The sequence below is a fragment of the Scyliorhinus torazame genome, chromosome 14 (assembly GCF_047496885.1).
Source record: "Scyliorhinus torazame isolate Kashiwa2021f chromosome 14, sScyTor2.1, whole genome shotgun sequence".
Lineage (NCBI taxonomy): Eukaryota > Metazoa > Chordata > Chondrichthyes > Carcharhiniformes > Scyliorhinidae > Scyliorhinus > Scyliorhinus torazame.
In genome coordinates this window covers 125,077,317-125,103,045 of record NC_092720.1, presented here as the reverse complement: position 1 = coordinate 125,103,045, position 25,729 = coordinate 125,077,317, and the positions used below count along the sequence as shown (strand labels likewise).

Below are 25,729 nucleotides of genomic sequence, written 5' to 3'. Positions count from 1 at the left end.
CCAGAAAATAAAAGTAATGGACGGTGAATGTCTTTATGCACCAAAGAATTATAGAAGAGTAGGGAAATCTAACATTAAAACAAATTTAAAAGTTCTGTATCTTAATGCAATGTTGTACTTTTAAAACCTCCGATACGCTCGACCAGTTTACTTACTCAAAAGTTTTACTCGGGTGCCCTTATTTGCGAGATGAACAAAGGCCAAAACAGGTTCACAGTTTAATGCAATTTTATTCACAATTCTATTACTCAAGAAAATATGACCCAGACTCACAGTTGAGCTTTGGGTTTTACCCACACTTAGTAAAGGAGGCTGGCAGGCTACGATCACTCGATGTGGATGTTTTCTCTGGGTTCAAAACCCAGTGTCCTTCTTGCGATGATTGTGCCTGGGAACCTCCCAGGTTATCGCTCGAGACCTGTTCGATGCTGCTTTCTTTATACTGGGAAACTTGAATTGAGTCATATGTATACGCCCACCACTGGCTATTGTCCCATCCAGACCCCACTGGTTACTGGGAAAGACCGGATACTCCTGTCTATCCATGGTGATTCAATTAAAACCCATTATCCTCTGAAGCTCCCCTTGTCTGACCAGCCATCAGCTCATTAAGGAGTCTGATGGCTTCTTTTGTCTGTTCTTCGTCCTGCTACAAAGTTGATCACCTGTGTCTGGAAGTTTGTTACATATTCATTGTCTTTGGAGTGGGTAATCACAAAGTCCATACAGCAATAACAGGTTTATGCCTTGACATGAGCGCTTTTGCAGATGGCTAGTATCGATTCAAGCCAGGGCCTCATGAGACAGTTTCTGTTCCTGGCCTATGTGTATCTTCTCAGCCTGTTTTCAGTACCACAGCAAGAAGCATTTGTAACAAGTTTAATGAGCTAACGGCGCAAAGAGAAACAAAAGGTTATGACTTGGTGGGGATTCATGAAAAGTGATTACAGGGAGACCTGGTCTGAGAATTGAATATCCAAAGGTACGCAGTATTTTGGAAAGATAGGGTGAAAGGAAAAGGAGGTGACCTAGCCCTGCTGGTGAGGAAAGGGATCAGTGTTGGAATGAGAAATGACATAAGCACTGGAGATCAAAATGTCGAATCAGAAGTCCTAGGTAGGAGTAATCTATGGGTCCTCAAACTAGTTCTACAGTGTGGCACAGTATAAATCAGGAAATACAGGGGGCTTGCACGAAAGGTACGGTAATAATAATGGATGATTTATTGTGCACATAGACTGGAGGAATCAAATTGGCAAGGGTAACCTGGAGGCAGAGTTCATTGAATGCATTAGAGATTGTTTCCTGGAACAGTATGTTGGGGAACCAACCAGAAGGGGCTACTCTCATTTTGTCATTGTGTAATGAGGGATTAATTAATGACCTCATAGTTAAGGATCCATTAGGGAGTAGTGACCATAGTATGGTAGAATTCAAGATTCAGTTTGGGGCGAGAAAGTGGAGTCCCACACTAGTCTTCTGAAATTAAACAAAGGAAATTACACAGGCTTGAGGACTGATTTGGCCCATATACACTGGGCAAGAAGACTAAAAGGTAGGACCGCTGATGAGCAGGGGCAGTTGTTTAAGAAGATACTCAATTCCTCACAACTAATATATATCCCAGTGAGGAAGAAAGATGGGAAGAGGGGTAAAAAACATCCATGGCTAAACAGGGAGGTCAAGGACATTATAAAGACAAAAACTAAGTTATATCATATTGCAAAGGCCAGTGGCAGGCTGGTAGATTGGGAAACTTTCAAACATAAAGGGATGCTAAAAAAAGTAATAAAAAGAGCCAAGGTAAATTACGGGAAAAGACACTAGCACAGAATATCAAAAAGGATAGCAAAAGCTTCTATAGGTACATAAAATGGAAGAGAGTCGCTAAGGTGAATGTTGGCCCCTTGGAAGATGAAACCAGTGAGTTAATGGGGGAACAAATCAATACTTTACCTCTGTTTTCATGGTGGAGGACACTAGTCCAATTCCGATAGGAACGGGCAATTCAGAGGTAATAGAAAGGGTGGAACTTGGAACAATCAGCATCAAAAGGGAAACGGTACTCCGAAACTCTTGGGATTGAGGGCAGGCAAGTCCCCAGGGCCTGATGGCGTACATCCTAAGGTGTTAAAGGAAATGGCAGCAGAGATAGTGGATCCATTGGTTATAATGTTCCAAAATTCCCTGGACACGGGAAACAATTGGGGAAAGGTTTCAGGTAGATGGGGGGAAATGCTAACGTAACACCTTTATTCAAGAAGGGAGGGAGGCAGAATGTGGGAAATTACAGACCAGTTATCATCTGTTGTTGGAAAATTGTTAGAATCAATTATCAAGGACGTAATATCGGGACATTTGGAAAGCCAAAGCGCTATCCATCAGAGTCAGCATGGTTTTATGAAGTGCAAATCATGTTTGACTAATTTGTTTGAGTTCTTCGGAGATGTAACAAGCAAAGTGGAGAATGTAGATGTATTTCTGGACTTCCGGAAGACGTTTGATAAGATACCGCACAGAGGGTTCATACTCAAGATGAGATTACATGGGATTAGTGGTAACTTATTAGCTTGGATATGGTCAGAGAGTCGGGATAAATGGGTCTTTTTTTGGATGGCAAGATGTAACTAGTGGGGTGCCACAGGGTTCGGTCCTTGGGGCCCCAGCTATTTACAATCTATATTAACGACTTGGACACAGGAATAGAAGGTTCTATAGCCAAATTCGCCGATGATACGAAAATGGGTGGGACAGTAAGTTGCAATGAGGAAATAAGAATCTTACAGATGGATATAGATAGGTTAGGAGAGTGGGCCAAAATGTGGCCGATGGAGTTTAACTTGAATAAGTGTGAGGTTATGCATTTTGGTCGAAAAAATGGGAAGGCAACTTATCTAAATGGGGAGAGACTTCGGGGTGCTCTGAAACAGCGAGATCTGGGTGTCCTCGTGCATGAGCCACAGAAAACGAGCATGCAGGTGCAGCAGATAATAAGGAAAGCAAATGGAATCTTGGCATTTATAGCAAAAGGAATAGAGTATAAAAGGTAAGGAAGTATTTTTGCAACTATACAAGGCATTGGTAAGACCGCACCTGGAATATTGTGCACAGTTTTGGTCCCCTTATTTGAGGAAAGATGTAGTGCCATTGGAGGCAGTGCAGAGGAGGTTCACTAGATTGATTCCAGAGATGAGGGGTTTGTCATATGAGGAGAGATCGAACAGTTTAGGCCTATACTCTAGAGTTTAGAAAAATGAGGGGAGATCAAATCGAGGCATACAAGATGCTAAAAGGTATGGATAAAGTAGACGTGGAGCAGATGCTTCCTCTTGTGGGGCACTCTAAAGCGAGAGGTCAAAATCTTGAGGTAGCAAATTTAAAACTGATTTGAGGGAGGAGCTGTTTTGGCTGATTTCGCAATCTCGCTCTTGGTCTGTAGCATTGTAGGTAACAGACGAGGAACATATCAGCCATGATAGAATGGCGGAGCAGACCCGATGGGGCGAATGGCCTATTTCTGCTCTTATAACTGTCATGTGAGAGTACCCTTTAAGGGTGTTTAAGAAATGTACCTTTAAAAAATGGAGCTGCTCATGTTACTGGAGTGATGTCAGAGTGTGGGTGGAGCTGAGCTCTACTTCTGCTTTTTAGTTTCAGTTTGAGAAAGCTTGGGTGTGTCTGTGAGCTGCACTGCTGTTGATCTCTGCCATGAAGGACTAGCTCTTAATCATTTGGTGAATTCAGAAGAAGTATAAATGTAAACCCTGATGTGCTCCTGTTTGGAGGTTTGTTAAGTCTTTTGGATGTTAAAAGGATGGCATACAGATTACTTAGTGTTGTATTCTTTGGGGGGTGTATTTGATTTACTGGTTGCTAAGATATTCACTGTCTGTTTTAAAGGGTTAACTTGAGTTCATAGAATATACGTTGTTTTGTTTTTAAAAAAACACTGGTCCATTTTCTGCTATACCATACCTGTAGAGTGAGCCGTGTGCTCCCCATATCACAATCTGTTAAAAGTTGTGGGTCAGGTGAACTCCATGATACACTTTGGGGTTCTCTAAACCCTGACCCATAACAATTGGGGGCTCGTCCGGGATAAAAGTCTTATCTATTGGACTGGCTTAGTGAACTTAAAGACAGTGAGGGGTGAGCATATTGTGGTTGCTTTTCAGGTGTGGTATTTTAGTTTAAGTGGGGAGTGTGTTGTGGACAATGGCTCTTTCAGAGGCTCAGAAGCTTTTGGGGGTGGAGACTGTCACACGCAGTACGTTACGGACAGAGACTAAAAGCAGACTGTTAGATTTGACAAAAACATTGTAGTTAACATTACCTGACAAAATGCGAAAAGATGAGGTAATTATGGCGGTGGCTAAGCATTTAAAGTTGCCTGAGATACAGTCTGATTCATTAGAAATGGCAAAGATCCAGTTGCAGATGAAGCAACTTGAACGTGAAAAATAATTAAAGCAGCTTGAATACGATAGAGAGGAAAAAGAGAGAGAGGAAAAAGAAAAGGAGAGAGAAGAAAGGAGAAAAGAAAGAATAGCCCTAGCAGAACAAAAAGAAAGAGAAAGGGAGATACAGATCAGGAAAAAAGATAAAGAGAGAGAGTTTGAACTTCAGAAAATGGCCATGAAACATGACAGTCAGTTAAAATTGGCAGGCGTAAAAGGAATCGTACAGTTGGATGATAGTGATGAGGATAGTGAGAAAGAGCGTCAAAGTTGATGGCTTGGTGGGAATCTATTTAAATATGTCCAAGCATTGCCAAGGTTTGACGAGAAGGAGGTGGAAGTCTTTTTCATTTCATTTGAGAAGGTAGCTAAACAAATGAAATGGCCACAGGACATGTGGGTATTACTGATTCAAACAAAGCTGGTTGGTAGAACTAGTGAAGTGTTTGCATCACTACCGGAGGAGGTGTAGAAATCCATCTTAAGTGCATATGAGCTAGTGCCTGAAGTTTACAGACAAAGGTTTAGAAATTTAAGGAAAGAACTTGGTCAAACATAGATGGTGGATAAGGGCTTTGAAAATAGACCAAACGTATGAAGCTCTCAGAGAAATTATACTTTTGGAGGAGTTTAAAAATTCAATTCCTGATGTGAGAAAGGGCAGCATGGTAGTGTGGTGGTAAGCACAATTGCTTCACAGCTCCAGGGTCCCAGGTTCGATTCCCGGCTTGGGTCACTGTCTGTGTGAAGTCTGCACGTTCTCCCCGTGTTTGCGTGTGTTTCCTCCGGGTGCTCTGGTTCCCTCCCACAGTCCAAAGATGTACAGGTTAGGTGGATTGGTCATGCTAAATTGCCCTTAGTGTCCAAAATTGCCCTTAGTGTTGGGTCGGGTTATGGGGATAGGGTGGAGGTGTGGGCTTGGGTAGGGTGCTCTTCAAAGAACCAGTGCAGGCTCGATGGGCCGAATGGCCTCCTTCTGCACTGTAAATTCTATGTGGAAGAGCAGAGGGTTAAAACTGCGATGTTAGCCGCAGAAATGGCAGATGATCATGAATTAGTTCATAAATCAAAGTTTTGTTTCCTACATCAGTTCCAGGCCTGTGAAGGATGGAAACTGGGGATATGAGAAATACTCAAGTGGTAAAGGGAAAGGTGATCTGATGGGAGATAATAAGGAGAGTGTACCTCAGATTAAAAAAAGAAATCCAGGAGGGTGGAAAAGAAATGAAAAGTTTCAAATGTTTTCACTGTGATAAACTAGGCCATGTAAAGTCACAGTGTTGGTGGTTGAAGGAAAGACTTGGAAAGGCTGATGTGGTAAAACAGTATAAGACAGTGGGGTTTGTTATAGTGATAAAGGAAAACCCAAGTGAAGCGAAGGAGGTGCAAAAGATTGTACAGCCTGGTCAAGAGGTGATTGATATGAAGGTGCCAGATCTCTTCAAAGAATTTACTTGTGTGAGTAAAGTTTACTCGTGTATCAGGAGGAGCAGGTAAAGAAGTCAGAATTTTAAGAGATACGGGAGCTAGTCAATCTTTTATGGTAAGAGATGAGGAGTTATGTAGTTGGGAAGCATGTTGCCAGAAAAGGTGGTAATATGTGGAATTCAGGGTGAGAGAAGTAGCGTTCCATTATATAAGGTAAGGTTGGAAAGTCCAGTAAAGAGTGGTGAAGTGGTAGGAGGAGTAATAGAGAAACTATCTTGTCCAGGAATACAGTTTATCTTGGGTAGTGATATAGCTGGATCGCAAGTGGGAGTGATGCCTACTGTGGTTGATAAGCCAGTGGAAAATCAGACAACTGAAGTGTTGAAGGACGAATATCCTGGGATTTTTCCGGATTGTGTGGTAAAAGGTCGCAAAGTCACAGGTTAAGACGAGGAGAAATCAAAAGAGTGAAGATGAAATTGAAGTGCAATTATCAGAAACGATTTTTGCTCAGATTGTTGAAGAAGAACAAGAACAGGTGGAGGATGAGGCGGATATTTTTATTTCAGGAAAATTGGCGGAGTTACAACAAAAAGATATAGAAATAAAATGGATGCATCTGAAAGCGTATACGGAAGAGGAATCTTGAGTGTATACCAGAGTGTTATTGCCGCAAAAGTGATGTCTTGATGAGAAAATGGAGACCTTTACATATGCAGGCGGATGAAAAGTGGGCAGAAGTTCATCAAGTAGTATTGCGGGTAAGGAGGTGTTGCGAGTTGCACATGAGGTACCAGTGGGAGGCCATTTGGGAATAAGGAAAACTCGAGCTAAAATCCAAAAACATTTTGTCACACATGTCAAGTGATAGGGAGACCTCAAGCAGTGATAAAACCAGCGCCCTTAATACCCATTCCAGCATTTGAGGAACCTTTTACAAGGGTCCTAATTGATTGCGTAGCAACGCTTCCGAAAACAAAAAGTGGGAATCAATATCTTTTGACTATAATGGATGTGTCTACTCGGTTTGCAGAGGCCATTCCAGTACGTAATATTACAGCTAAAAAGATTATGGAGGAGTTACTTAAATTCTTTACTAGATATGGACTACCCACAGAAATACAATCTGATCAAGGATCAAATTTTACCTCCAGGTTATTCAAAGAAGTAATGGATAGCTTAGGAATAAAACAATTTAAATCAACTGTGTACCATCCAGAATCGCAGGGAGCGTTAGAAAGGTGGCATCAGACATTAAAGACAATGTTGAGGGCATATTGTCAAGATTATCCAGAGGATTGGGATAAAGGAATTCCATTTGTTCCGTTGGCAATTAGGGATGCTCCTTATGAGTCAACCAAATTTAGTCCTTTTGAACTAATTTTTGGTCATGAGGTAAGAGGACCATTTAAATTGATTAAGGAAAAATTGGTGAGTGAGAAATCGGAAATTACATTATTGGATTACGTGTCAAATATTAGGGAACGATTAAGTAGAGCAGGTGAATTGGCTAGACAACATTTAAAAGTTGCACAAAATGTGATGAAACCGGTAGCGGACAAGAAATCCAAAGTTCATAGTTTTGCCAGTGGAGATAAAGTTTTAGTATTGTTACCAGTGGTAGGTGAACCTTTAAAAGCTAGGTTTTGTGGACCTTATCATATTGAAGGAAAGGAAATTAAGTGAGGTGAATTATGTGGTTAAAAACACCAGATGGAAGGAAGTGTGTCATGTGAATATGCTTAAAAGGTTCTTTGAAAGGGAAGGAGAGCAAATGGAGGAGGTTTTAATGATTCTAACTCAAAGTGACGAACCAAATCCAGAAGACTGTGAATTTGACATACCTGAAATTAAATTGGAAAATGAGGATGTTCTTAAAAATTGGGATAAATTGTTGAGTTATCTTCCAGAGGAAAAATGAACTGACCTGAAAGAGTTATTGATATCACATGGGCAAGTTTGTGGAGATAAATTGGGAAGTACTAAAATGGCTATACATGATGTAGATGTGGGAAATGCTATTCCAATCAAACAACATCCATACAGACTTAACCCTTTAAAATTGGCACAGGTGAACAAAGAGATTGAGAGTATGCTTAAAAATGGCATAATTGAAGTGGGTTTCAGCCAATGGAGCTCACACATAGTGATGGTACCTAAACCAGACGGTACCCAACGGTTGTGTGTGGACTATAGAAAGGTTAATGCAGTGACAAGAACGGACTCTTATCTATCCCACGTTTGGAGGATTGCATTGAGAAAGTGGGACAATCAGCTTTTATTTCCAAATTAGATTTACTTAAAAGTTACTGGCAGGTACCTTTATCCGAAAGGGCAAAGGAGATTCCAGCTTTTGTGACTCCAGATGGTATGTACCAATTCAAAGTTATGCCATTTGGCATGGAAAACACACCAGCTACATTTCAATGGTTAACTAACAAAGTCGTTTCAGGATTACCCAATTGTGCGGTATACATCGACGATCTGGTAATTTTCAGCCAGACATGGAAAGACCATTTAAAACATTTGATGGAGTTATTCGATCGACTTCAGGAGGGGGGTTTGGTGATAAACCTAGTCAAAAGTGAATTTGGAAAAGCCCAAATCACTTTCCTTGAGGTGTTTTCGATACCCTCGAGACGAAGGGAAATAATGCGATTTCTTGGCACGAGTGGATTTGATCGAACATTTGTGCAAAAGGTTTGTAGCGTGGTTGCTCCACTGATGGACTTGCTTAAGAAACATTGAAAATTTCAATGGACAGAGGCTTTTGACGGGCATTTGACTGCCTGAAAGCTGTGATAACCAATGCGCATGTGTTGGAGAATTACAAGGGACTCTATGATCAGATTGAACTAAAGTATCTGACTTTTAAGAGAAATGCTGAGGCGCAGAGAATTGGACGGATCGTGCAGAGACCTTCCTGTTCAACAAGACTGTCAATCATGAAGGATTTCAGTTGGAGGAAGAAGAACAGAAAAAATGGACTTTATTATTATACCTGTTTGCGTGTGTTGTCTTTTGAAACGATAAAGTACATTTTATTTCTTAAAGGATGGTGAAAATGTGAAAAATGAAACCATCTTGAAGTTGATGGTTTATTTTGTTTTCTTGGGTGGGAGGTGTCATGTGAGAGTACCCTTTAAGAAATGTACTTTTAAGAAATGGAGCTGCTCATGTTACTGGAGTGATGTCAGAGTGTGGGTGGAGCTGAGCTCTACTTTTTAGTTTCAGTTTGAGAAAGCTTGGGTGTGTCTGTGAGCTGCACTACTGTTGATCTCTGCCATGAAGGACTATCTCTTAATCATTTGGTGAATTCAGAAGAAGTATAAATGTTTTCAGTCTTGAATGTAAACCCTGATGTGCTCCTGTTTGGAGGTTTGAACATAGAACGTAGAAAATACAGCACAGAACAGGCCCTTCGGCCCACGATGTTGTGCCGAACCTTTGTCCTAGATTAATCATAGATTATCATTGAATTTACAGTGCAGAAGGAGGCCATTCGGCCCTTTGAGTCTGCACCGGCTCTTGGAAAGAGCACCCTACCCAAACTCAACACCTCCACCCAACACCAAGGGCAATTTGGACATTAAGGGTTAAGTCTTTTGGATGTTAAAAGGACGGCATACAGATTACTTAGTGTTGTATTCTTTGGGGGGGGTGTATTTGATTTACTGGTTGCTAAGATATTCACTGTTTGTTTTAAAAGGTTAACTTGAGTTCATAGAATAAACATTGTTTTGTTTTTAAAAAAACACTGGTCCATTTTCTGCTATACCATACCTGTAGAGTGAGCCGTGTGCTCCCCGTACAACAATCTATTAAAAGTTGTGGGTCAGGTGAACTCCATGATACACTTTGGGGTTCTCTAAACCCTGACCCAGAACATAACTTATGCACTTGTTACCTAGAATTTTATAGCACAGAAACAGATCATTCGGCCCAACCTCCCAACTTAGTGCCTATGCTGCAGACAAACTTATCTCTGCTTTCTTCATTCCGGCCTATCAGTATATCCTTCTATTCTATTATTGCTCTTGTATCTGTTTAACTGCACTTTAAATGCTTCATTGCTCTTCACCTCAACCACTTGATGTAAGCATTGAGCACCATCACTCTGAGTAAAGGAGTTTCTTACTGGACTTCTTTTTAGATTAATCGTGAGTAGCTTCTGACACAAATTGTCCTATATATCCCCTTCCACAGAACCTTGAGTTTTGCTCCTCTTTCCCCCAGTAGGAGGAGCCAAATCTCCAACACTCCGCAACCCATTTTCTCAACCGTTAGAAAGTTCTGATTCTTTGTAGCTTACAAAGTTTCATTTGATATGTAAACTTGAGTAACTAAATAAAGGTCTTTTTGCTATTTTGCAATCTGCTGGGGCCTTTCCAGAAGCAAAAGAACGTTGGAAGATTGTAACCCATGCCTCTACTATCTCTATAGCCACTTCTTTTAAGATCTTTGAATGTAGAGAAAGGAGAGGCTTGGGTTATAATCTTCCAAAATTCTTTAGATTCTGAATATAAATGATGAGTAATAAGGTTTCTTGAATTTTCCACCTCTTTTGTGTTTGTCCACTTCTGTGTATGTATGAACATCAAGCCAGAAGGTTTTGAGGGAAGTTTTCTGTGTTTAGAATGGAAATGGGAGGTAGCATCACAATTATTTGGCCTTCCCACAGCTAAACGTATCTGTTGTTCTTCTCTTGGCTGAGCATGATGTAACATTCCTTGAGATGAGTTGGACTCTGTTTGACTTTCAACCAGGGAATTAACCATTATCTGTGGAAGATAGTGCCATCAGCAAAGAGAACAATTGCATTCATGATCTGAATACAAGTTATTAGTTTCAGCATCCAGTTAAGATGCCTTTTCTTGTTTCTCTTGAATCAAATTGACTAACCTGCGCAGGAGAGGCACACCCAAAGGTTCATGTGTTTCTGGGGATAGTATTGGGGTCCTTAACTTCACCCAGGTGTCACTTCTCATCAGGAATGCTCAATGGCGAAACTGGCCCTAAAGAGTGGCTGGTCTGGGTCCCTGGCGGAAAGTTCAGTCGAAGAAACATTGCAAGTAGTGTACCTAACAACTATGATATGAGGCAGGTCTGTTGTCCTGTAACTTGCTTATTTTGTGTGCTGTGTGTTTATTGAGCGGAGGCAAGTGTGTTTATTTATTTATTTTTTTCCTGCCTGCACAGAGATGGTCGAGTGATGGGCGTACTGGAGGTGTCACGCTCGATTGGCGATGGGCAGTACAAGCACTGTGGCGTGATATCAATACCAGACATTAGGCGCTGTCAGTTAACATTGAATGACAGGTATGGTGGAATGGTTAGTTAGTGCGATAAGCTGAGTGCTGCTGCTTAATGCTGGCTTCACTCAGGGTTGAGTTAAACACCCATCTTTCATTTAGAAACATAGAAAACAGAAAAAATTACAATGTTTATAGGCCTAACTAGCCATCCTCAGATGATGGCCAATAGCGCATTGTGTTGGCTGCAATGATGTGAACAGGAACTGACGCAAACATTAATCTTATATAGCAGTTTACTAATTATTGTCCACATTTTTAAAATAAAGTTAAGAGTACCCAATTATTTTTTTCCAATTAAGGGGCAATTTTAGCATGGCCAAACCACCTAAACTGCACATCTTTGGGTTGTGGGGGTGAAATCCACGCAGACACGGGGAGAATGTGCAAACTCCACAGGGACAGTGGCCCAGAGCCGGGATCGAACCCTGGTCATCAGCGCAGTAGGCAGCAGTGCTAACCACTGCACCACCGTGCTGCACATTATTGTCCACAATATCCCTCTGGCCTACCCCTCGGTCTCTATTTTTGGATGGAGAGCTACAAAGAAATGATGAGGCAGGGTAGCAATGTGGATAGTGACAACCAGAGGGTGCATACTTAAGAGTGCACCAGCAAACAAGGTCAGAGTTGGGAAAAGTGGTTAAAAAGACGGAAATAAAGGCTCTTTATACCACAAAATAGATAAATTGACAGCACAAATAGAAATAAATGCATATGATTTCGCTATTAAGATCAAAGGGTGAGAGTTTCCACCCTCACCCGCCATCAGGATCATCCAGTCCCGCCGAAAGTCAGCTGAATCTTCCGTGGCAGGTTCCAAAATCCCAGCCATTATTGAAAAGTGACCACAAGTGTGCCGCCCAACAAGAAAAAATTTTGAACACCTATTTTTCATCCATCTTTGCAATAGAGGATACAAAAAACATCCCAGTAATAGTAGAAAAGCAGTGAGCAAAGGGAGAGAGGAAGTTTAAAAAAAAAAAAAATCACGACCAAAGTACTAGGAAAACGAATGGGACTCGAGACTGACAAGTCCCCTGGACCTGATGGCCTGTATCCTAAAGTTTTAAAAGAAGTGGCTGCAGAGATAATGGATGCATTGGTTGTAATCTCCCAATCTTCCTTGAATTCTGGAAAGGCCCCAGTGGATTGGAAAACTGCAGGTGTAACACCACTATTCAAGAAAGGGAGGAGACCGAAAACAAGAAACCACCTAAACTGCACTAACACCTGTCATTAGGAAAATGCTGGAAACCATTACTGTGTAGAAATAGGACATTTAACAAATCATAGCACAATGGTTTTGTGAAAGATTAGTTGTGTTTCACAAAGTAATTTCATTTCTTTGAGGGTATAACAAGCAGGGTGGACAAAGGAGAACCAGTAGATATAGGGCAGAATTCTCTAGTACCCCAGCGGAGTGTTTCTCGGTGGTGCACCTTTCACTGTCATCGGGATTCTCTCTTCCTGCCACTTGTCAATGGGATTTCCCATTGAAGCCACCCCACACCACCGGGAAACCCGCAGACGGGGGTGCGCTGCCAGCGGGAAAAGAGAATCTCAATGGCTGGAGAATTCCGACCATAATCTATTTGGGTTTCCAAAAGGCATTTGACAAGATGCCATGTAAAAGATAACTACACAGAGCTTGAGATGTTGGGAATGATATATTATCGTGGATAGAGAATTTGAAAATGAACAGGAAACAGAGTGGGGATAAATGGATCATTTTCAGGTTGGCAAACTAACTAATGGAGAGCCACATGGCGAAAGACTGCAGGCTGCTGTGGTACAAAGATCTAGGTGTCGGTACATGCATCAAAAAAAGTTAGCATGCGGGTACAGCAACTAATTAGAAAGGCAGATGCAATGTTGGCCTTTATTGAAAGGAGGATTGAAAGCCGGGACATCTGCTAAAACTGCACAAGTCATTGTTGAGACTGCATCTAGGTTACCATGTACAGTTTTTGACTCCTTACTTAAGGAGGGATATACCTGCATTGGGAGCAGTTCAGAGAATGTTCACTATGCTGACCCCTGGGATGAAGGGGTCTTATGAGGAAAGGTTGAGTAGGTTGGCCCTAATATTAACTTGAATTTGGAAAAATGAGGGGTAGATTCAGAGTGGGCTTGACAAAGTAAAAGCTGAAAGGATGTTTCCTTCCATGGGGGAAATGAGAACCGGGGGACACATTTCAAAAAAGATAAGACGTCTCCCATTTAACTTGCAGACGAGGAGAATTTCTTCTCTGAGGGACTTGAGTGTTTGGAATTCTCTTTCACAAAGTCCAGTGGAGGCTGCGTTATTGAATATATTTAAGGCTGAGTTAGACAGATTTTGATTGACAGTGGAGTGGGAGGTTAGGGGGGAACAAGCAGGAAATGCAGGTGAGACCACAGTCGGATGAGCCATGATCTTATTGAATCATGGAACCCGTACAGTGCAGAAGGAAACCATTCGGCCCATCGGGATTGCACTGGCACTCTGAAAGAGCACGCTACCTCGGCCCAATTCCCCACCCTATTCTCGTAACCCCATCTTGGAGCAATTTAGCATAGCAAATCCACCAAACCTGCAAATCTTTGTACTGTGGGAGGAAACTGGAGCACCTGGACGAAATCCACGCAGACAAGGGGAGAATGTGCAAACTCCACACAGTCACCCGAGGTCGGAATCCCTGGCGCTGTGAGGCAGCAGTGCTAACTACCATGCCGCCCCAGTGGCGGCAGAGCAGGCTTGATGGGCTGAATGGTCTACTCCTCCCATTTCTTATGATCTTAGTCTCTTACCCATTGTACCACCCAGTCCTTAATCATAAATAAACACCTGCCATTCAGCCCCTTCCCTCCATGCTAAACTTTTTCTACACTGGAAATTTATTTTTGAGGTTTTTCGATCCCAGTGGCAGCAATTTGAATTGATGTGATATAAGTTCAAACGTATTCTGAGATGGGGCAGTTGTGACCATCGTGGGTGAGTATGGATTTTGGAACAACCTGAATGAACTCATATATAGGGATTGTCTAAACTGGTTTAGAGATGGAATTATTTCCTACTGTATCAAACCTGCAGAAACATCTGATAAGGGTTTAGTTTTTCCAGCCCAGACATACCAGTATCGCAGTGATCCGAGATAATTTCCTTAATCTGATTTGTATTTGCACACAGGATTGTGTTGTATGTGGCAACAAAAAAAAATCATAATTTTTGCCATTCAAAATGTTTTAATGTTTCTAATAAACTTCCTCATAAGCAGTTGCATCAAGACTTGAACAGAATTTCCAGCCCATACCCCATGGATCCAAGACAGTAAATATTACCCCATTTGGTTGTGAGATCAATATTGAAAGTGGAAATGTAGCCAAAGGCAACTGGATGAAGTAAATACAGCAATACCTGTGCCTATACAGTCAGAGGTTTCACACAAACTGAATGATAGTTCAGTGCTGATGGGCTGACTATCTTTGACTTATGGGTTGCTGTTGCCATTTTTCTGGGTTGTATCAGTCTTCCTGGTTAGATTGACAAAATCACACATCCAGGTTTCCTCTAAACTTGGGCATATGCTTCAAAGTCATGTTTGCAAATCTCATTTAAAGAAATGCAGATTGTTACTGAATTCGCTGGTTGTAATTCAAAATGGGATATCAGGTAGTGCAGAATATGCCATATCAGAGGTAAAATAATTCTTAGGAATGAGTTGTAGGCACTTACAAAGTCATTCATTTCTAAATGTCAGGTGTAATAGTCGAAATTGTCAAGGCACTTGCATCTTAGTAGGCAGGAGGAGGCCAAGTAGGATTGAGTGCCAAGGCTAATGGCACCGACAAACACTTCAGCCTTCTCCTTTTCGCTTGAGTGCTAAACTTCTGAGTAATTTAGAAAGGAGATTGTTCTCTGGGCCCTGACAATATGCTGGTTATTATACTTGGACTTGTGTACAGCACTACCAACACATCTTTGCCACACTTTTCAAGTACAACGGCATCTATCCAACAGGATGGTGGATTGCCCAGACATGTTCAACCACGGGCAGGTTTGGTCTAACCTGGCCAGTTACTGCCTTCTGGCGCTCTTCTCCATCATCAGTAAATCGATGTAGGAATCATCTATAATGTAATCAAACAAAGGCTACTCACCAATAGACTTGTCACTAAACCCAATTTGGATTCCCCAGGAATCGCTTTGTTCCAGATGTAAATGTACCTTTGATTCACAAATTGACACACGAGCTGAATATCAGAAGAGTGGTGAGAGTAGCTGCCCTTGATGTCAAGACAACCTTCGAGAAACTGAAGTCAAATCCTCCAGTGGCTGGAGTCATACCTGACACAAAGGAAGGTGTTCATTGGAGGCTGAGTGTAGTCCCAAAAGATTATTTTATGAGCTCCTCAGTGAAATGTCCTCAGTCCAACCTTCTTTACCTGCTTCATTAATGTCAGTGACAACATTGAATAGGATCAAGCTAGGCACACGTGTGAAGAGTGCGACGTGAGTGAGTTACTAGAGGGGCGCTGGCACCCATGGCACGCTAACAGGAGTCTGCATTTTCAGGAGGGGGAAGAAAGGAAAGTCCACCAGCCATTTTAAATATTGCTCCTCCTCTAAACCTCTTTGGAAACTGTGGCTAGAGCTTTGTAGCATATGCAATGAACAATTGTGATATCAGCAGATACTTCATCTCTTTATTGGAGGGAGGTGGATGAGGAGAGTGAGAATGGATGGGAGCCCTATCTTATCCTGTCTGTCTCTACCAGACATCAGCACAGCCCGTATTTCCTCACCTTGCTATGCTCATCAAATTGTTGTGGGTTTCCTAATGACAGTGTATGATATGTAATGACAGGCTCAACAAATGGCTATTTCTGTTGCTCATTCAGTTGGGTTTAGCATTAAAGTGTAAATATGGGACTCACTCACCTGCTTGCGAGGCAGAGCCAGATAACCATCTCACACTGGGCTGTGGCAGGAGCCTGTTGATGTTTCAGTGACTGCTGCTTTAGATTGAGCAGATTGCATATCGAGGAAATGACTGTTCAAATTACTCCGGGGCAGGGGAGGGGATACAATTGAGGCACAGCAAGGGCTTGGTACGGGATGTGGTCCATGTCCAGTGTTTGGTTATTTTTCCCAAACATCAAATATTGTAAGGGAATTGACGTTGAAAACATTACATAATTTTAATATACAAAATGTGTATTTACAGCCATTTAGTATTCTGCTCAATGACTAATCATCTCTTCAAAAAGGTTCCATAATATCATAGGATCCATGGATTCCCGACAGTGCAGGAGGGGGCAATTCAGCCCATCGAGTCTGCACGACCCTCCCAAGAGCACCCCACCTAGGCCCACTCCCCCGCCCTACCCAACCTGTACATCTTTGGACTGTGGGAGGAAACCGGACCACCCGGAGGAAACTCACGCAGACATGGGGAGAACGTGCAAACTCCACACAGCCACCTGAGGCCGGAATTGGACCTGGGTCCCTGACACTGTGACACTGATTTTCCAAATCATCTTGGAGAGCTTGGGGCGGTCACTATGTCCTACAAGAAGGAATCTTTGCACAAAAATCAAATGGTTTATAAATTAAATTTCACGTGAAATCTGTGCCATACATCAATTGAGAAATTCTGTCCTTGCTATCTACTTCCCCTTACAAGAAGAGGGATATTCCTCAGCCAGGGGCAGCACGGTAGCACAGTGTGTAGCACTGTTGCCTCACAGCTCCAGGGTCCCAGGTTCGATTTCCCCGCTGGGTCACTGTCTGTGTGGAGTCTGCACGTTCTCCCTGTGTCTGCATGGGTTTCCTCCGAGTGCTCCGAAAGATGTGCTGTTAGGTGAATTGGACATTCTGAATTCTCCCTCTGTGTACCCAAACAGGTGCCTGAATGTGGCGACTAGGGGCTTTTCACAGTAACTTCATTGCAGTGTTAATGTAAGCCTACTTGTGACAATAAAGATTATTATTATTATTAGATTTGAATTGCCCATAGAAGAGGCGGGATTTAACATGGAATCATTAGCTCCGCTTTAGTCACTCCCGTGATTATTACGTTTCACGGTTTATATTAATATGTAAGAGGTAACTTTTAGTTTTAGGGAGATTAAATTTGCAAAGTTATGGTAATTGAAATGTTGGACTTTAGAAAATGACCTTTAGTATTGGCAGTTCAAAGGATGACCAGTGTTTATTGAATGAGGTCAGAGTAGAAGAGAGCTATAAATTGGTTGGGGTGCTTGTTCATAGCTTGAAGCCTGGAGAAAGTGTTTGAGCTACGTAGCAGATGTCAGGGTCAAAAGGTTTGGTATTCAGCTAAAAGTACTTTAAATATCTATTGGGTTTCTCAGCCAACTTTTACTGCAGAGATGATTGAATCAGAGTGGAGCCTTGGTTGGAATTCTGGGAAGCTATCTGGGATTTTTCCAAACAGTCTTTGGGGGATGGAGCTGAAAGCAACCAAGTTCCAAACATTAGTTAGGAGTAGGCCATTTGGTCCCTCGAGCCTGCTCTACCATTCAATAAAGATCATGGCTGATCTGATTGTGGCCTCAACTCCACATTCCGCCTAACCTTTGATTCTCTTGTTAGTCAAGAATCTCTTTACCTCTGCTCTAAAAATATTCACTGATCCTGCCTCTGTCGCTCCCTAAGGAAGAGAGTACCAAAGACTCATGACCCTCTGAGGGAAAACATTTCTGTTCTCTGCTTTAAATGGGAGACCCCTTATTTTTAAACACTGTTTTTGTTTCCCACAAGGGGAAACCTCCTTTCACCATCCATCCTTTCACCATCCATCCTGTCAAGCCCCTCAGGATTTTTGGTGTTTCAGTCAGATCACCTCTCAATCTACTAAACTCCAATGTATACAGGGCCAGTCTGTCCACACCTTTACTCATAACACAGCAGCTCCTCTCCAATTCCAGGGATATGTCGAGTGAACCTTCTCTAAACTGTTTCTCGCACACTTGTATCCTTTAAATAAAAGCACTAAAGCTGTACACTTTACTCTCGATGTGCTCTCACTAACACTCTGTACTGTAGCAAAATATCCCTACTTCTATATTCCATTGCTCTAACATTTCCTGATTCATGTACTAGGGCACTCATATCCCTCTGTTCTGCAGTCTCTCCATTTTCTATTCTTCTTGCCGGTGGAGAAGTTCACATATTGCCACATTATACTCCATTTGGCAGCTTTTTGCTCACTCACTTAACCTGTCTGTGTTCCTTTGCAGACTCCTTATGGCCTCTTCACAACTTACTTTTTAGGGGGACACGATAGCACAGTGGTTAGCACTGTTGCTTCACAGCATCAGGGCCCTAGGTTTGATTTCCGCTTGGGTCACTATCTGTGCGGAGTCTGCATATTCTCCCTGTGTCTGCGTGGGTTTCCTCCGGGTGGTCAGGTTTCCTCCCACAAGTCCCGAAGATGTGCTGTTGGGTACTTTGGACATTCTGAATTCCCCCTCAGTGTACACCAACAGGCGTCGGTCGGAGTGTGGCGACTCGGGGATTTTCACAGTAATTTCATTGCAGTGTTAATGTAAGCCTTCTTGTGACAATAATAAGGATTATTATTATTGCCTATCTTTGTGTAGTCAGCAAATTTAGTAACCATGCATTTGGTCCCTTCATCCAAGTGTTGTTCTATTTATTTATCTCGGTGACCCACAAGCCTTTCCCTTATATCGATCAAATGACCACACAACCAGTTAGTTAGTTCAAAAGATGGTTTATTTACTCACATAAGAGTTATCTCAACATGCCAACACAATATCTACTACGAGTTAAACTACACCTATCAGCTACAATAACCTATACTTAACTTTGGGGCGACCGGCACTATGCAAATGGATAAAGGCCTTTATCTGGATTTCAATTTGCTGGTTCAAAGAAAGTGGCTCTGTCTCTGCTGGGCTCATCCATCAGGTATCGATCGTTAGTCTTGAACTTAGCTGGCTGTTTCTGCTGCAATTGGGTAGGCACAGGCCGGATCCAAGAGAGACAGAACACATGGCTGTGCTCTCCTTTATCCCCCTGGGATTTTGCGCTCTTTGAGGTGGTCCTTAACCTTGGACCCAATAGTTCGACAGGGCTCTGATCACTCTCGATTTCGGCCAATGAAGGGGCGGGTGCCTTGGTAGCTGGGCGGGTCTTTAACGGTCATTGACCTTGGCAGTTATGCTTTCTGAGCAAGGGGGTGGCGCCGATCAGTCTGTGGCCGTACCGGTTGCTTGATTGGAGTTCTATTGTCCTGGGAAAATGGGCCATTAAAATGTAAATGAGCAGGAGTTTTGGTCAGGTCTGGTTACCTGTGTTTTAGATTCACATAGGCTGTGTATCTGTCTGAGTCCTGGGTTGGCCATATTTCCCATGGTCCTTTGCAGGTGGCCATCTTAGATGGCTACACAAGTCAATAGTTGTGGCGAGATCCCTATGGCATTCCTCTTGTTACATCTCGCCAAATCCAAAAGTGACCCATTTTCTACTCTCTGCTTCCTGTTTGCCAACCAATCCTCCATCCGTGCTAATATGTTACCCCTTACACCGTGAGCTCTTATTTTGAGTAGTAACCTTTGATGTGGCATGCCTTCTAGAAATAAAGTACACTGATTTCCCTTTGTCCACATTTATAATAATAATAAAATAATTATCTCAGTACCTTTACCCTGGTGATTGTAATTGATTAATTGGTTCAAATTCCTCACCCCTTTCACCACCTGATTCAGAATTATTTTGGAGATGTTATTTAGATCTTCAACAGTGAAGAATAACACAAAATATCTGTTCAATTCATCTGCCAATTCCTTATATTCCATTTTAATTCCCCATTCCACTCTCTAGAGAACTAATGTTCACTTTATTTTTTCCTTTTTAATACTTGTAGAAATTCTTACTGTGTTTTTATTTCTGGCTAGCTTTCTCTCGTACTCTAATTTCCCCTTCTTTAACTTTTTAATAATTCTTTGCTGTTCTTTATATTCAGTCCAATCTTCAGACCTGTCATTCACCTTTGTTGATTATATGCTTTTTCTTTCAAAGAAAACATTTTTTATTGGTTTTTGCATTTATTTGTAACAACATTACCAGGGACAAAAAAAAAAGGGAAGAAATAAACAGCTATGAATAAATAGGAAACGTATGTACAAATACGAGGTATATTACCATTGGGCTCCCAGAAATCGGTTACCACAGCCGTACCGTTTAACTATCTACATGTTGCCCCATGGTATTAAACCATATCAAGGGTGTGTTTGAGGCCACCACGGCGTGCCCTGTTGTTTGCTGTGGCTTGCACCCATGGGTCTTTCTTTCCCTCAGTAACCTTTGGTTCCTCTTTCTCTCTACTCTGGGCGGTGTCTAACCTCTCCCCTCCCCACCCCCCCCACCACCCCTTTTCTTTTGCCGGTTTTGGTGACCCCCCCTCCCTTATTGGTTGCTGGCCAAGAACATGGATAATCTTAAAGACCCTGATTAGTCACCAGAAACTATCGGAGGGATATCATAATGGAAAAGGGAAAGTTCAGTTGAGGATTTTAGTTTAAAGTATATGCTGCTGTGTTTATTATGCTTTTCGATGTAAAGTACAAGTAATTGCCTCAGACAGTATTTAGTAGTGTTTGCTTTTCTTGATTCTTGTATAGTCAAATTAATTTGCTTTTAAACCATGAAATCCCGTGGCTTCATTCTATTAGTAAATCACTGGGTGTTCGAACTTCCCTTTAAAAGTTAACAGTGTCCATGGGGAACATCACACTTTTTTAAATATAAGCAAATAATTAGAGGAGGTAATGGAAATGGCACAAATGAACATCCTGCTATTGTTTCACAGTCATTTCTAACCACATCACTAGAATAATTTCAGTGACCCAACATGCATTAGGAAACAATAATGGAGTGGGTTAGGACTGACTGAGTTTTGTTACAGAACCCTGGTAATGGGTAGGAATTACCCTCCTAACTTCGCTCAGAATTAGTTACTTCACCCAAAATCCTTCATTAAATTTGGGCCTTAACTCACTCCATTATTGTCCTTCTCATGCATGGTTAGAAATGGCAGTGAAATAATTGCAGGCTCATCATTCATGCCATTTCCTCTTCTAAACATCTGATATACAAAAAGAAGATGGTCACTAAATGGGAGCTGACAATTCTGTTAGGTCCTATCTTTCTATGGCCAATTTCTAATTCAATCCTAGCTGAGGAATCTGCCTCTTGTGGAGTGAAGTGGAGGAAAAGGACTGAATTGAGCTTGACTGATGTATGGCACAGCTGCCAGCGCTCACTGTTTAACTGCTCAGACATTAATAAGGGCCACATGACTAAGGTATTGGAGGGGGACGCACCACCTGTGGAATTGTAGCCTTCAGGGAAGTAGAGAAAACCAGAGAGATTGCATGTATTGAATGGAAGTATACTTGTCCATGATCCATGCTGCCTTTAATCAGAGTGCAATTTGCCAGAATCACTTCTGCAACAGTGCTTCCTGCCGTGGCAATTGTGTGATGTGCTATTTCTTTTTCAGGTTTATTCTCCTTGCTTGTGATGGATTATTTAAAGTGTTCTCCCCAGAGGAAGCTGTCCTGTTTGTTTCAGCAATACTTGAGGTACACTTTGCTGGTCTCACGGTGGTTTGTTTCCTATGTGAATTCTGTAAAATTAACTGGTTGGAAACACAATGTTGCAGATCGAATGGCAGTCCTTCATTTATAAGTGCTGTGGGATGGTGATTTTGGTCTGTTGCCTTCTCAATCGAACTTGTGGCTGCTGACAAAACAGCTCCGGGGGGCAAGATCTCCCAGTCCCCCAGCAACAGCTCATTCTGGGCCACTTCTATTTTGTACCCTGACCTAGCAGCAAGTCATTTCCCCAGCCCATTAATGAAGGGCAGCACAGTAGCACAGTGGGTACCACATCACTAGAATAATTTCACAGCTCCAGTGTCCCAGGTTCGATCCCTGGCTTGGGTCACTGTTTGTGCGGAGTCTGCACATTCTCCGCATGTCTGAATGGGTTTCCTCTGGGTACTTCGGTTTCCTCCCACAGTCCAAAGATGTGCAGGTTAAGTGGATTGACCATTCTAAATTGCCCTTAGTGTCCAAAAAAGGTTAGGTGGTGTTACGGGGATAGGGTGGAAGTATGGGCTTGGGTACGGTGCTCTATCCTAGTGCTAGTGCAGACTCGATGGGCCGAATGGCCTCCTTCTGCACTGTAAATTCTATGATACTATGAAGCCCTGGATCTAATTGCAATTAGCTTCAACTTCTCCACACCTCCCCCAACCCACTCAACCCTAACATTCCTACTTGACTTGGGATTGGATACAGTTGAAATAAAGAATGACCATAGACAAATTTGCTGAACATAAACCTGTTGGACTGAAGGAGACCATCGGGAATTGCTCTTTGGTGAAATGGGGTGAAAGTGATTGGGCAACCCATAGTCCATTGATGCTGATGGAAAAAAGAAACACCATGGTGTGAAACGGACCGCCTATTTGCTCCATTAAGCCAGCCCTTCACACTTGATGCTTGGAAAATCATGCCCAATGTTCCAAGTACAGCTATACAGCGATCCGAAGGTTCCCATGCAGAAATCGACTGCTTTAAGTTAAAACCATGCAAAAAATTGAAGACCTCATTCGAATAAACAAATAACTTGCCCATGAGACAAAAAGAAAATGAGGGTTTGTTGATCGTGACTGAATGTTTCCTGCCCGCCCATCATCCACAGCCATGTGATCTCCTGGGAGAGCCTGGAAAGGGCAGGTCACTAAGGCACTAAAGTGGAAAATGCTCTCTCAAACCTAACTCTGATCCCCTTACATCCTTTCAGTATTCTACTTTTCTGAAATGGTTGACCCCAGCTCCCAGCATTACATTGTGAAAAGTGTCCTTACATTACCCCGTAAAGTGTCCATTCATTATGTGTGATCCTAATGAGTGTTTACCTCACGGCAGAGCCTGATGCTGAATTTGCCTATTGTGTCAGGAGTCACTGGATAGCCAGTGGGAGCAGGAATCACGAGAAAGAAGGCACCTTTTTGCTACTCCCTAACCTGAATCCCAAGGGCAATTCTGGTGCCTTCTATCACTGTGACTTACTCCACAAACAAAGTTGAAGTGAACGGTCCTTTTGTTACACATACTGATAAAACCCAGAAAATAGGAGCAGGAGTAAGCCATTTGGCCCTTTGAGCCTGCTCCTCCATTCATTATGATCATGGCTGATCATCCATCTCAGTAACTTGTTCCTGCTTTTCCCTCCTATCCTTTGACCCCTTTAGTCCCAAGAGATATATCTAACTCCTTCTTAAAAACATACAATGCTTTGGTCTCAAATGCTTTCTGTGGTGGTGAATTCCATAGGATCATCACTCTCTGGATGAAGAAATTTCTCCTCATCTCAGTCTTAAATGGTCTACCCCATATCCTCAGAGGTGACCCCTTGTTCTCGACTCACCCATCATTGGGAACATCCTTCTTGCATCTGCCCTGTCTCGTCCTGTTATTTTATAGCTTTCTAAACTCCAGTGAATGTAATCCTAACTGACTCAATTTCTCCTCATACATCCGTCCTGCCATCCCAGGGATCAATCTGGTAAACCTTCACTGCGTTCCCTCCATAGCAAGAGCATCCTTCCTCGGATAAGGAGACCAAAACTGCACACACTATTCCAGGTGTGGTCTCACCAAGATCCTGAATAACTGCAGGGAGCCAACCTTGCTCCTGTACTCGAATCCTCTCGCTTTAAGACCAATTATGAAATTTTGGCACTTTGGAAACGGGAAGAGGATTCTGTCTATTTCTCTGCATCAACTTTGTGATAAGTCAATCAAGGAGATAGTTGCCCCTGGAGTTCTCGCTCGGCGATTGTACGGATGGTACATTTTGGCGAGAGCAACAAACATTGAATAAGGACCCCATTCCCCCAGCTCCACAGAAGACATTGAGTGCGGGCACGGTGGCAGAGTGGTCAGCACTGCTGCCTCACAGCACCAAGGACCTGGGTTCAATTCCGGCCTTGGGTGATTGTGTGGAATTTGTACTTTCTCCCTGTGTCTGCATGGGTTTCTTCCGGATGCTCCGGTTTCCTCCCACAGTCCAAAGATGTGCAGATTAGGTGGATTGGTCATACTAAATTGCCCCTTTGTGTCCAAGGATGTGCAGGTTAGGTTGTGGGATTAATTTTAATAATCTTTATTGTCACAAGCAGGCTTACATTAACACTGCAATGAAGTTACTGTGCAAAGTCCCTGGTCGCCACATTCCGGCGCATGTTCAGGTATACTGAGGGAGAATGCAGAATGTCCAATGCACCTGACAGCACATCTTTCGGGTCTTGTGGGAGGAAACCGGAGCACCCGGAGGAAACCCACGCTGACGCTGGGAGAACATGCAGACTCCGCACAGACAGTGACCCAAGTGGGAATCGAACCTGGGACCCTGGCGCTGTGAAGAGACAGTGCTAACCACTGTGCTACCGTGCAGCCGATTATGGGGATAGGGCAGGATGGTCGGAGGAGTGGGCCTAGGTTGGGTGCTCTTTTGGTCGAATGGCCTCTTCCTGCAATGTAGGGATTCCATGATCTAGCTGGCGGGATAGTTTTCCAGTCATGCGCTTGTCTATGTCAGCTGCTAACCTGAATTGTAAACCATAACCTTATTAAATGATCTTTGTGTCAACCCACAGGACAAGACTCTGACTGCAAGACCAGGGAAGGTGGTGCAGGACATGCAATTTGAAGCTGCCTGTAACAGACTGGCCAGCGAGGCAGTCCGCCGGGGCTCTGCTGACAATGTGACCATCATTCTGGTAGCCATCACACACTGACATGAGGAACACGCCTCACCAGGAATATCTCACGGGTTAACGCAGGGTGTCCAGGAGGAATTGCTGACCCCGGAAAGAAAAGATGAAACAACCTCAGGCCCTTTCAGAAATTTGAAATTACACTGCTTATTTTGATTTACCTGCCTGCTCTCATCTGATCCTGTAGAGTTCCCAGCGCCTGACACCCCTAAATGTCAATCCCCATGCTGCTCGCAGTAGCAGAGATTCTCTTTTTATCGGGGCTCCGTCGACCTAATGGTGGAACTGCTTAGTGAGCTGCACCAACATGTCCCCACCACTCGAGCACCTGGGAGCATAGAAGGGACTTGGCATCATTTCTCTGGCCCTGCTAGTGTTGGAATGCCTGCCATGTGCATGGATGGAAGGGAGGTATGGGAAAGACTGGTCTCTCTGTACACTGTCTGCGGCAGGCCAGTGGTGGGTTCAAGAAATAAAATCAGGATTCGGGTACCTAGGGAGGCGTTTTGATATCCTTCTCTCTGGACCCAAACTGCAGTATGTGGAAGCCTCTGATGAGTCGAAGGTTCCATTTTGTGTGCTCGTCATTATTACTTTGTTCATTTGTGCTGGTGTTGAGGTCTGGTTTTGGTTGGATCCTACTTAAAAGTTATTTCTTTTCCAAATGTCTGGCAGTAACAGCTCATTTCAGTGCAAGCACTGACACCTT

The 25,729-nt window shown here is 42.8% G+C and overlaps 1 protein-coding gene across 2 annotated transcripts in view; it reads left to right on the top strand.

Moving 5' to 3' along the window:
* ilkap (integrin-linked kinase-associated serine/threonine phosphatase) overlaps positions 1–25,512 on the top strand; it is a 57,826-nt gene extending 32,314 nt beyond the window's left edge. For both annotated transcript variants that reach the window (XM_072474774.1, XM_072474773.1), the window contains 3 exons: positions 11,085–11,204; positions 21,733–21,814; positions 24,901–25,512. In XM_072474774.1, the coding sequence (XP_072330875.1) occupies positions 11,085–11,204; positions 21,733–21,814; positions 24,901–25,041 (343 nt within the window). In that variant the 3' untranslated portion in view covers positions 25,042–25,512. The remainder of the gene's footprint in view (positions 1–11,084; positions 11,205–21,732; positions 21,815–24,900) is intronic.
* The last annotated feature ends 217 nt before the right edge of the window (positions 25,513–25,729 follow it).